The sequence below is a fragment of the Limanda limanda genome, chromosome 6, assembly GCF_963576545.1.
Source record: "Limanda limanda chromosome 6, fLimLim1.1, whole genome shotgun sequence".
Taxonomy (NCBI): Eukaryota; Metazoa; Chordata; class Actinopteri; order Pleuronectiformes; family Pleuronectidae; genus Limanda; species Limanda limanda.
In genome coordinates this window covers 1,037,947-1,050,991 of record NC_083641.1, presented here as the reverse complement: position 1 = coordinate 1,050,991, position 13,045 = coordinate 1,037,947, and the positions used below count along the sequence as shown (strand labels likewise).

Genomic DNA, 13,045 nt, shown 5'->3' with positions numbered 1-13,045 from the left:
TCAGCCTGTATCCTGAATAATGAGAGTTTTCTTCAAATCAGTGTTCTGACACACCAAGATTCACATACTTTTCAGTACCTCAATGCTCTTCAGTTCCTACCAAAAAGTGTCCATGCAGTTTCAAAAACTGACAAGGACCAGAAGTTTGCTTCTTTCTTTCAAGTTCTTTGAAAGATGTTTTTTCTGTTGTTAAAATATTTGTTGGGGTGCACGAATGTCAAGATTTTATGTCATGTAATAATGATGGCATTTACTATTTTACTTTAGCGAGTTGGCATGCTAACATTTATACTTGGATAAGGATTACATGGGTAATGTAAATGTTGGTAAACCTGCAAAAAGCAATTGACTATTCCCACTGTCATAAATCAAAGTATTGAACGACTGAAACTTTGACTTGTTGATGATGTACCAAGACATCCCTAGACCTAAGCTGCTAGAATGGCTTAACCTTTCAAATGATAACATCCCTTACTGCTCTACGTATTCAGACAGTTTTGGTGATTATCATGTCCTGATGTTCTAATAACGCTTCTATGATGGGCTGAAAATGTTGGAGATGGATGGACCAGAGGGGGCAGTATAGAGGACTTATGTACTGGACTGATACCTATCTTTGGAAAAAAACAACAATCAGATCATTCTTGTTAACTTCTGATATAAATAATGTGCTATGGTTCTTGTTTTTACATTTTTATACCTGCTCTCAGAAGTCATTTGAGTAAATAGATGTCGGCATAGACGTCTTAGCAGGGAATTCAACTTTTTCAAGTTTCCTCCTAACCTGACTCCGAGACTTGTTTGCTGCACAGGATTCGGAAAACATGACGACATTTAGGAACTGGGGAGGCATGTAGTTCCTGAGAACGGGTGGAGCTCCGGTGTGCAGCCTTACCCGCAGGAAAGCCAAACGGTGAAAGCAGAACTGGAAAACAATGAAGTAATGGAGAGAGAGGGCAGACGACTGAAGCAAGGAGGGAAAGTGAATGAAAGATAGAATGTATAGAGAAGGAAGGGAGGGGTGAGAGGTGAGAAAATAAGGCTTGTGTTTCTTTCTTCCCAGGCACCATCATATTTGGAGGGTTTTTTAATAAACCGTGACACCTAAATGTAAATGAATAGGGGTTTTGCTGCTCTCATGATGGATTTCTTTACGTTTGGTCTAAACACCTGCTATGTGGAAGTGGTTTTCTCAGAGTAATCCTCAGTCAGTAGAATTTTTTGATCAAGAAATAGAACCAGATAGTAAGCATTAGCAGCAAGAACAGAAATACAACCGACAGAAAGGGCAGAAAGTTTCACATCAACAAAAATGCAGCAAAAATGCAGCAAGTGCACCGCAAATATTTTCACTGCAATGACTGAACAAAGAATACTGGTCACACACTCACTCAGCTCTCATGCTACACACACACCCATGCACAAATACACACACCTACACACAGCTGCAGTTTCTTTGCTTATTGAAGAGATGTGTGAAACAAAAGGTCATCAGAGATCATGACGTCCAGGGGTGAGCTGAATAGGGATGTATAGAGTTACCACATACAAACTCTAGTATTGCACCACTACCACAATGATGGAGTTTTCCAGAACTCCTTGCTTTTCAAGTTCTCTTCCCTTAAATTCATAATCCTTATGATTTCATTCCTGGGTTGATTCTGGCAGCACACACGGTTACCGTGGTAACACCAACTGTGGTCTAATACATCGGCCACCTATTTATCAGACACAAAGAGCCACTGAAGCAGCTGAACATACCGTTAGTTAATGTGATTTGATGATGGTATGAGCAATTTTCCACAGCAGGATATAGTCAGAGCAGCTGATTGTATTGTCACCTGCTGGTCTCAGCTCACTTTTCATGGATGGATGGATGGATGGATGGATGGATGGATGGATGGATGGATGGATGGATGGATGGATGGATGGATGGATGGATGGATGGATGGATGGATGGATGGATGGATGGATGGATGGATGGATGGATGGATGGATGGATGGATGGATGGATGGATGGTGAACCTCATGTCAGCTCCCATAGGATGGTTCAGTGTTACCTTTCGTTTATTTCAGAGTAATCATGATTCCCCTTTCTAACATTCTGTGGTTTGTTTAGAGATGAGGAAAAGAACGGGCAAAGGGGTGAAAGGGTCACGTAGGCCACTGGAGAGTGTTAGTAAGGGCCAGCTTGTGGGTTTGCAATCGTTTCTGGAATGTGTAGTTCCTTCACTCTTTAATTAATCATCTACATAGTCTCGTACTTTTGCCTTTTTTCCATGTATTATTTTGCTCCAAATCAAATGTTTCATGGTCACAATTCATCTCTGATCGACCTGGTTCCATGCTTTAAAACTCTATTTCTAGGGATTTCTGAAATCACAATGAAATAAATGAACGGGAAATTTACTTCCGGAACCAGAGCCATACTTAAAGTGGGTGTTCAATGATATGCTTTATTATGATTTGAGAAGGAGACGTCAGTAGAGCTATATAGGTGGCAACACATATGCTGAACTAGCCTTTAGTGCATTTTATATTTAGAGTCACTTCAATGTGTGGGATATATTGTAGTGTGTCATAAAATCTGTAAAATCCTTGAGCCAAATGATCCAGACTTTCAATTTCTGCCATTATTGTGTCTTTGTGAGGACATGTGTTGAAAAACAAGCGTGTTAGCTAATGTTTTAAGTTAATAGATAAATAAGTAATAAGTAAATATGTGCTGTGTGGAGTCAGTTCTGTTTTCCCTAACTTGTATCATGGACCTAAATGCATACTGTAGGTTGAAATCAGTTTCCTCTGAATCATTTGATCAAACATATTCCTGCGTACTGATCAAGGTGTTGAGCACTTCTTTGTGTGTTCTGCACTGAAAAGATGGTGCAGTGATTAATGGGCTCTGAGGAATTTCAGGGAGTATTGTTAACTGTACAGTTCGGTTTAATTGGAGCGATGGAGCAGGACCAGACATCTATCATCTCCTCTCTCTTCTCTGTTTTTTTTCCTCCTTCCTCTTACATCTCTATCTCCATGTATTTGCTCCTCCTGTCTCACACAGCACTAATTAATTTGTTCTTTCGCCATCTCATCTCTGTGGTCCCCTGAGGGATGAAGACTGCTTTACTGCATAACACAACAACAACACCTGCTGTACTTTGTGTGCGTGTGTGTGTGTGTGCGTGTGTGTGTGTCTGTCTGTCCCTGCCTCTAACATCGAGTAAAAGTTGTATAGCATTTACTTCTGTCCAGCTCAGTCACCTTAATCATGGACGTGGGTGAAATTCGCAATTTAGTGCGTAAAACTCAGGCCTCGATTTTAGAAAAGGGTTTCTTGGACAAACGCATCAATGAGCTTCAACATGTAAGTGCTGCAGCATGACTTCACTTCCTATACAATATTTGTGCTATATATTTTTTAGAATGTCCAACCTGGGTAGGGTTTGTTTCACTTGGATGTGATAACTTTTTTCTTCCCACATTTGGACTTGGCTTAGTGTCAGTCTTTAGAGGTGGTAAGATCACTTAAGGTTTTAAAGAAAACTTTGGATGATGTACAAACAGAAAACCCCACACTTTGTTGAGCTGTGTGTGTTTCAATGAATGTGAGCTCTGTGAACGGCTTTTACACTTCAAACAGTGTTTCTTGGCATTGCTCTGAATGTGCTCTATTGTGGGATGAGACGCTGTGAGGGTGAGGATGTTCTCTAAGTCTACAAATATGCGATGAGAGCTTACGGGACAGATACTTCATGAACCTTCTGGTATTTATTTGTGCAGAAAAATGGTAAAAGTCTTCATTGGACTAAAGCTGCTGATTGTTTGGCCTTACAGTGAGAAATGAAACGACTGTAAACTGTTCATCAGACAAAACAAGACAAGTTATCGATCAATTAAGAAAGTAATTCAATTAATTAATTAATACATTTTTATATTAACTATGAATCATGAAAGCACTTGGGTGAAGATTTAGAATAATTAACTCTGACATGTGTGGAAGGAGTCATAATTCCTCCAGGTATTGTGAGATCACATTTCAGTGTTGTTCCTGCTTCAGATTTACATTCCACTCCGACCTGATACTCATATCTACACCTGCCTGTGTCTGACAGTGCTCGGGTATTCATCAACCCATCTTCCACTGCTTTTTTTGTTTCTGATTTACTTTAGTCCACCCTTTCCTTCTTCTTTAATGAGGATGGATTGTGTGAATGTACATGATATATTCACCGACTGGTGTTTTTCTTAATCCCTCTTTCTGTCTGTAATTTCTGCTTGTGTGGGACCTGCAGAGTATGATGGACGAAGTGCTACACTACAGAGGTTATGTTAATATGTTGGGTCTCTAACCGCACCTTTTCCCTCTTTGCCCTCCTCTAGGTGGTGGCTACTGACGGGGTACGGGCTATGATGGAGTCGGCCCTGACAGCCAGAGACCGGGTGGGGGTGCAGGACTTTGTCCTGCTGGAGAACTATACCAGCGAGGCCGCCTTCATAGAGAACCTTCGCAAGCGCTTCAAAGAGAACCTCATCTATGTGAGTGTAATGCAATCTGTGCTGGATAATTTGACCTATTTTAAAGCGAGGCTTGGTATCCATGGAAAAGTTAGCAAGAGCAGCATACACAAAAAATGTAACCAATACATTCCAGCCCCTCCCATCGACACTCTCCGCAAAGCACATGATGGAGCACTGCCTGAAACCTGCTCACTATCTTCTGACTATGGTCTGTGCTTCAGCAGTATAGTCCTCTTCAGCTGAAGACTACACTCATGCATAGTGAGAGCACAGCACAGGCAGGCAGGTCGGTAGTGACAGACAGGCACGCCAGCCAATCGTTTCATTCGGTCTGAATGAAATATCCTGCGAAGGCTACCGACATGTCTTGGACATGTAGAGGATTTCAACTAAGAAGATTAAAAGGGTTTCGCAAACAAATTCCAACCCTATCTTTTAATAAGGATCCCATAAAATTCCCTTAATTTTAAATTAAATTAAAGAATTGTGACCAAGATATATACTGATTCTTAAATGTGGTTTCTTGTTACATAATAATATTGGCTAGCATTATTTGCTGATATTAATGTCAATGTTTGTAAGTGTGATAAGCTAACATCAGGCAGTATCAGAAAGGGCTACTGTGCATATGTCTATTAAAAGTTTAATTAATACAAAGTCTGCCTTGCTCCTCATCCCAGCTTGATGGAGCAGCTGTCAATAATCAGCCTTTGTTGCAATTGAGTGTTGCCTGCTGGGGCTGTTTATCTATGGTCGTTTAGATTTGTGTGTTTTACTACAAAAGGCAATAAAAACAGTTATTTTGTCTGCCCTTCTTACTGCAAAATTAAATCCAGAGCTTAAGTTGTCGTTGCTCACTTCATACTTGTTGCTAACTCTCCTATACTGACACAGCTAATAAGAGGTGATGCACAAAGACAGTGTGTATTTGTATATGATATTGATGCTGTATGGATGGTCCTAGGCCTAATGTTTTGCTCTAGTACATATGAGTCATTTAATGTGACCGTATGTTCCCTTTCCATCAGACTTACATTGGTTCAGTGCTGGTGTCTGTTAACCCATACAAAGACCTGGAGATCTACACCAAGAACCACATGGAGCGATACCGTGGAGTCAACTTCTACGAGGTCTCACCACATATGTAAGTACACACACTTAAATATCTACTTATTTAAAAGTTATTAAAGACAACGGTCAAATGGTGAAAAGCTCACAACAAATAATCCTTTTCTAAAAGTAGAATTATAAATATTTCTTGTGTTCACCCTTTTAAATTGTTTTATGTGAAAAGCATGCGTCATGCCTGTCAATAAATGCTACCGTATTGTTCAAAGATTATACGCATAAAAGCAAATGCATATCTTTTAATCAAAGTCCTTCAATGGAGTATTTGGGCCACGTAGAAGAATAAAAATACTGAGATTATGAGAATAAAGCTGTAATTTTGAAGAAACTCGTGATATCTGAAAATAAAGTCGTAATATTATGAGAATAAAGTTGTACTGAGAAAATACTGAATTAAAAATCTTGATCAACCGCATTGTGAAACCATGAAGCCCCTTACAATATTACACAGATGACCCTTTTTAAAAAAAAATCTTACTGAAGAATTTTTCTTCTTCAACATAGCCCTAATACTGGGAAACCACTAATTCAAATGAATATTGATGTGACAGCCTTTACCTTTTCAAACAGCACCCGTTCTGCTTGATGCTCTCTGAGTTTTTCAAGATACTTGGCGTGAGAGCTGATACGTGCATTTGGAGAATTTGCCACAGGAGACACAATAAATAGCAGACAGCATGTTAGTGATTCCACACCCTCAAAGAAGGAGTCTGTTGAAGCTTGGTGAAGCTTTTCCCACCTTAGTATGACAGAACACGGGTTGCACCTGTGTTGTTGTGTGTGTTTAAAATGCATTTACAGAGGCCTGACCTCCGTTCTCACAGAGCTGACTTGACTATCCTGCTTAATGCTCTCATAGTTTTGACAGTTCTTTTCTGTCAGACGTTAGCTCATGAGTCCAGTGTTTGTTTGAAGCATTGCCACAGCAATGGCCGGAGAATTCCCTGTCAAATCCTTCTAGACTCCATAGGTCAGATACAAAACAATCAAGTGCATTATAGAGACTCTGTGGCGTCATTGAAACATTTCAGAATCTCTCACCAACTCTTTCTCTCGCTCTGCTCTACTGGCAGTTATTTTCCCCTTGCTGTATGTCAGCACTTGAGTGTTGGGCCAATATTTTCTCTCCCTCCAAGTGGAAAGAAAGATGTGTTTTTCCAAAAAGAGGTGGAGGGCTGGAAAGAGAAAACGGGAGGGTGAGATGGAAAGAAAAGTATGCAAATGATGAAACGAGGAAATACTTTTCCTCCCGTGAGAGGGAATTCCCCTGACCTGAACCTGACCCCCAGCTCCGCGCCCTCTCCATCATAGACTACACACACACACGCTCATACAGTATGATACAGCTATTTCCAAGGTTCTGTAATTCTTATCCAGCAATATGTCTGATGTCAGAAATATGTCCAAACAGGCTGCAACAACATAGCAGTGCTGATAGCCTGCGGCCCAGGGCTGACAAGTGATACCACAACTAGGCTCCATTCCAGCCTGGACTCTATGATTCATAGAGTCCATTATCTGTCCAGGTTCAAACAGATGCTTTCATATGATGTTTTCCATACACAAGAGCATCACAGTGCAATTCTCTGTAAACACAACATCATCATCATTGTAATAATTTGCTCTAATTGTCTATTTGGCAATCACTCTATTGTTCTGAATTGTTCCAATGACTTTTCTGAGCTCTATTTAGTATGTTGAGTTTTAATATTTAAATAGATATTTAATGTTAACTTCTCCTTCTCTTGAACTGATAACTGATTTTATTAGCCATTTTTTAAGCTCAGTGAAAGTCACACACTTTTCTGGATTTAGAGCTTATGGAAAAAATATCTTATAGAAAATTGGGTATTGAGTTGATCTGTATCACTTAAATAAGGTGATAAATAGTATTCAGTGTTTTGCCTGTGTGTTGTCATTGCAGGTTTAACCAGAATGTCACACAGCAGAGCTCATATCTCCACCAAGGCTCCACAGTCCCCTTATGAAAACCAATTTACATTCATTAGATTCAGATTTTTATTTTGATCTGCACCGTATAGCACACATTTATTAATATCAGTCAGTTAAATATGCCTCATTTTCATCAAGATCCATGAATTATTCTCTCAGAAGTCGAAACAATTGGGAAAAACACCACTGATTTAACTGTCCAAATGTTAGATGCTTCTCTGTATCCAGTAATTTTAAAGATGCTTAATAAAAATAGGTTTAACAATATTTGATGCATCATTAAAATTCTTGACAAGTCTAAAACCTTAAGACCTCGAGCAAGAAATGTTCTTACATCATGTTTTCCTATTTGCAGTCCAAGGTCTGCTTCAATAACACATGTTTTGTGTTGTAGCATTTGTCTGTAGCTCTGCCAAACATCCTGCTGACTGTCCGTGTCTTTCCCCTCACTCTTCCAGCTATGCAGTGGCCGACAACTCGTATCGCTCCATGAGAACAGAGAGGAAGGACCAGTGCATCCTAATCTCCGGGGAGAGCGGAGCTGGGAAGACAGAGGCGTCCAAGAAGATCTTGCAGTACTACGCTATCACCTGTCCGGCCAGCGAGCAGGTGCAGACCATCAAAGACCGGCTGCTGCAGTCCAACCCTGTGCTGGAGGTGAGATGCTGCCGCCATTTATTCACATAATCAGTGTGTGGACCACACATAGAGAGAGATTCTCAGCATGCTCGATTCCCTCCAGATAGACTCCTCATGATGTTGAGTAATGAAGAAAGTAGAAGGTGGCTGATTTAGTAAAAATTTGATATTGACCTATCAGCAGTGTTTTAAATAAGGAGGTGATAATCTGAAGACAGTTTTAAAATCTGTCATCCCAGTTTCAATAGATGTTATTTTGAGAACAGCAAAGACATCATACTTTCAGTAACCTGTTCGATCAGGAGACAAGGTTTTATTTCACTTGTTAACTCTCACAATAAGCAAAGATTCACTCTACTAGAATGGCTCTCAGACAAGGCCCAATAGTCTCTAAAGTCAGTCAAGTTGCAACAATTTTCACACACTTGTACAAATCAGCCAAAACATGTCAAATTTTTTCCATGAATTATCCCCCTGGAAAAACTGTATAAAGTTGTTTTTGTGTGATCTTGCTTACAAACAAACAAACAAACAAACAGACAGGAGGAGGAACAACCTAACCTCCTTGGAGGAGGTAAGGAAAACAACAGGGGTAATCTAGTTAATAACCACAGCTTCGGGTGACTGTTTATATAATGTTCTACAGATGGGTGACACATTAAAGGGAAAGCTTGGAAACATTAGTGGAGCGACAGCACAATTTTGGTGCCTTTTGGTTTTCTCCTATTATTTGTCACAGATCAAAAGTCACATTGATGTGTACCTTACACAGTTTTCTACACATACGACGGCATCATGAACATTTCTTGCTCAGGTGTGGATCTGATCTGGTCTTGGGAAAGTGTGAAGAACGTCAGTGAAGAGTGGAGATTGTGTTTGTTTGACAGTGTTTTGGAGAAAGGAGGGAATGCCAGAGCTTACTCAAGTGCTTGTTTTGATGTCTGGCGTGTCTCAGCCAGATGTTTTCCAGATGTGTTTATGTGTGTGTGTTTGTATGTGCCCCCTGTAATCTGTGCCATTGTCGTAGACAAACACTGTCGGGATCCAACACTTGTGGCTTCACTGCTACCTTGTTGTCTGCCTGTCTGTCTTCATGGCACGTTCTTGCTCTCTGCTCCCCTGTTATCTCTACACCTCTTAATCTGTCAATCATCATTTCTCTCCTCTCTCTCCTCATCCCTCTCTATCCTCTCCACAGGCCTTCGGCAACGCCAAGACGTTGCGTAATGACAACTCAAGCCGCTTTGGCAAGTACATGGACATTCAGTTTGATTTCAAGGTGAGAAGGACAGTCTGATTTACTGTGGTAGCTACTTCAACTATGAGTGAACATTGTCAACAACAAATATTTTTGATGGGAGGCAGATTGTTGCATGATCCAAAAGTATGGTCACTTAAAAAATATTTTTCCACTTGTTGTTACATGTTCATATTATTACTGTAAATATACTTTTTCACACCTGTTTTTGTTTCAAAATATTGAATTTAACTTTTTCAAGAATCATCGCATCGCATCAATCGCATCACTCATACGTTTTTTTTGTACCTCCACACAATATGCTATGCACTATCCGTACCTGCATGTTATATCAACCCTTCAACACCTCCTCAGTACCCCAGCCTCACCCACTCCTGCTCTTCCTCCTCCCCTCCCCCTCCCTGGTATTTGTCCCGTCGGCAGGGTGCCCCCATGGGAGGTCACATCATCAACTACCTGCTGGAGAAGTCCCGCGTGGTCCACCAGAACCACGGAGAGAGAAACTTCCACATTTTCTATCAGCTAATTGAGGGAGGAGAGGAGGACCTGCTGAGACGCCTGGGCCTGGAGAGAAACCCTCAGCAGTACCAGTATCTTGTCAAAGTAAGGGTCTAGTATTTTCATTTATTGTGTATCTGACGTGATGTCAAATACAATAAATCCGTTTTCAGATTTAAACTCAGGAGAATGTCGACACAATGGGTTCTGGATGTTCTCTGGAGTTTGCCTGCCACACATACAGTGCACAACACAGCAGGAGGTTTTCCGCTCAGACGTTTTCACAACAACACAGAAATCTCCAGCATGTCCACGAGGGTGGAGCTGCAGGCAGAGGCAGGAGAGGACATTATAATTCTGTTGAAGAGATCACATGTTTTTGTCTCCAGGACATCCACACCAGCATCGACTCTCATCACCGAAAGCTCTCTTGACATCTTCCTCTGTCTTCTGCATATATGGCTCCCCTGTCCTCTTAAAAAGGCTAAATGCTGAACAGAATTATATTTGGGAAAATAAGGTCATTATCTCAAAACTCCTGTGAATAAATTAATGAGCAAAGTAAGTTTTTTGGGGGGGGTTGGATCGGTTGGTCAGACAGAACAAGAGATTTGTTGGTTACTGTTTTAAATTTGGTACATAGTGTGGTTGGAATGTGGTTTATTTCAAACGCACCCTATGTATTGATCTGTCTCAACATGCAACAATATCAATACATATTTAACTCTCAATGACATTATTCTGTAGTCACGCCTTTGGCTACAGACAACTGTTAATCTGGTTCACACAGTGCAGGGAAGTTGCAGGACATCTTTGCCCCACTCACACTTGCATTTTCTCTCTGTATCCTGTTAGAAGCCTGTACCGTGTGCTTCCCAGTGGGAGTTCTGCTTAATAGGCTCTTGCTCAGGGACTCTCAGTGCAGCGAGATGAGCTTTTCTCAGTGGGGAACTACTCTGCCTTAAGGCTTTACTGCACCCTCCCCTCAATACACACTCACACACAAACACTCTAAAGGCAGAGAAAAACACCTTGTGTGCGTGCGTGTATAGGTGTTAACTTTACATGTAAATGGTTGTTTAATTTACGTGTAAACACCCATTTACACATAACCTCCTTATTGTTTTAGCTAAAGACACATGTTAAATAAAGACCATGTTTACAGCGCCAGAGCTTGTTTACTAGTGTTTTGTTTGTGCATGTTTTTTGTTTACATAGGGTAACTGTCCCAAAGTGAGCTCCATCAACGATCGCAGCGATTGGAAGGTGGTGAGGAAAGCCTTGAGTGTGATTGGCTTCAACGAGGACGATGTGGAGGTAAGGACCAAGTACAAGCTGTGTATATCGTGTTAGTTTCAGACACTCAAAGTAACATTGGAGGTGTAAACCACAGAAAATATTAGCAGCAGTCTGTTCCGTGATGTAGATGAAGCAGGTGGAAGCCCCCATGCTTTTCCCCTTAAATATCTGAAGACTTGAATTTTCACTTCCTATATTCACTTTTACCTAAATTCTTCAAAGTAAAAACTTGAGGTTTACCCAAGAGAATATTTCAACCCCCACAATGTGTATTAATGGACAGCTTTCACTATGAACCGAACTCCACGAGCCTGAGGGTGTTTGAGTGTGTGTGTCTCTGTGTCTGTTTGTGTGTGTCTCTGTGTCTGTTTGTGTGTGTCTCTGTTTCTGTCAGCACGTTACTATAGTCCTATCCTTTTCAATTCCTCAAACTAAGAACAATCAAAGCTATGTTTATCTTCCAAGTCGCACATAAAGGTAATGATGACAGTAAAACCTTACAGTTCTTATTGTGCCGCAGCCTCTCATCTCTTCACCTTTGTTCTCTCCCTCCCCTTTCTGACTATCTCTCTTGCATTTGTCTCCACATTATTCTCTCTTGAACACCACCCTCTCATTCCATTTTTTTCACCCCCATTCCATCGACCTATGCGTTTTTCTACCTGTAGGAGTTATTGAACATAATCGCCAGCGTGCTCCACGTGGGAAATGTGCAGTACGGCGCGGAGGACGGCAATGCCTGCATCACCTCTGACACACAGATAAAGTACCTGTCCAGGGTAAGATGCTGCAGCAAACATGTTCATGAACACTAACACAACTAACTGACCGAGGGGAATAGGATCAAAAACAACAACAAAGGCCTGGGTTTGTATTTCTCAGGATCCCTCCTGGGAACTGCACTGACTGTGAATATAAAAACATTCTACTTCAGAGTAGATATGAAGTGCTTCACACGAAGCCTACTACACTGATGAAAGTAAAACTGGAGACTCAGATAGCACCCTTAGCTTAATCTCTTCAGGGAAATAACTGAGTCCATGGTCCAAACCTTTTTTGACAGCCCCATCACATAGGGCTACATCGTGTCTCCCTTCATCGATAACATGTTACAGTGGGATTCTACTGTAACCTCTGCAACACTTGGATTTGAGTTATCAAGTCTACTAGTCATCATGCACCATCTACTGCTTGGTAACTGTTTTTACTGATTTTAGTTATGCAATGTGATGATGCAAAATTCCACATTTAAATTCAAACTTTTTAAATCTGATAATAACCAAGTTACCACTTGCATAGTGGGCTGAACGTTAACACCAACAGGCCTCTTAAAATATGGCATAAAGATGAATGTAATAAAATAGTAGGTAATGGATGCAGATGTTTAAATGATCTAAACACCTCTTTCCAGTTACACTGTGTTATAATCCTATGAGCTTCTTATGGAACAAGGAATCCTCTCCAGTGTCCAGATCTCTTATTAACCAGTCTTTAGTTTTATAATACCATATAATAATATCCACTTATATCTACAAATGCTGGTGAATACATTTTATGCACTACATGTAAAAACTACAGATGTACATATTTTGTATGTATATGTAGTTAATCATGTGACTTTTTGCCTTGTCAAAAGCCTCCATTCATTCTTGCTTCAGTCTTTCAGTTGTACCTAATGTCAGCAGATATCCTACCCACCATGTCCCTGCTGCTGAGTGGCATGACGTCATCTGTTTTCATGCATGTAGATCA

General features: G+C 40.7%; 1 protein-coding gene across 2 annotated transcripts in view; it reads left to right on the top strand.

The window, feature by feature from the left end:
• The window catches only part of LOC133003300 (unconventional myosin-Ic-like), a 56,496-nt gene that overhangs the window by 29,890 nt on the left and 13,561 nt on the right, over positions 1 to 13,045 (top strand). For both annotated transcript variants that reach the window (XM_061072985.1, XM_061072986.1), the window contains 7 exons: positions 4,381 to 4,536; positions 5,547 to 5,662; positions 8,058 to 8,256; positions 9,437 to 9,517; positions 9,920 to 10,099; positions 11,213 to 11,311; positions 11,962 to 12,072. In XM_061072985.1, coding sequence (XP_060928968.1) covers positions 4,381 to 4,536; positions 5,547 to 5,662; positions 8,058 to 8,256; positions 9,437 to 9,517; positions 9,920 to 10,099; positions 11,213 to 11,311; positions 11,962 to 12,072 — 942 coding nt within the window. The remainder of the gene's footprint in view (positions 1 to 4,380; positions 4,537 to 5,546; positions 5,663 to 8,057; positions 8,257 to 9,436; positions 9,518 to 9,919; positions 10,100 to 11,212; positions 11,312 to 11,961; positions 12,073 to 13,045) is intronic.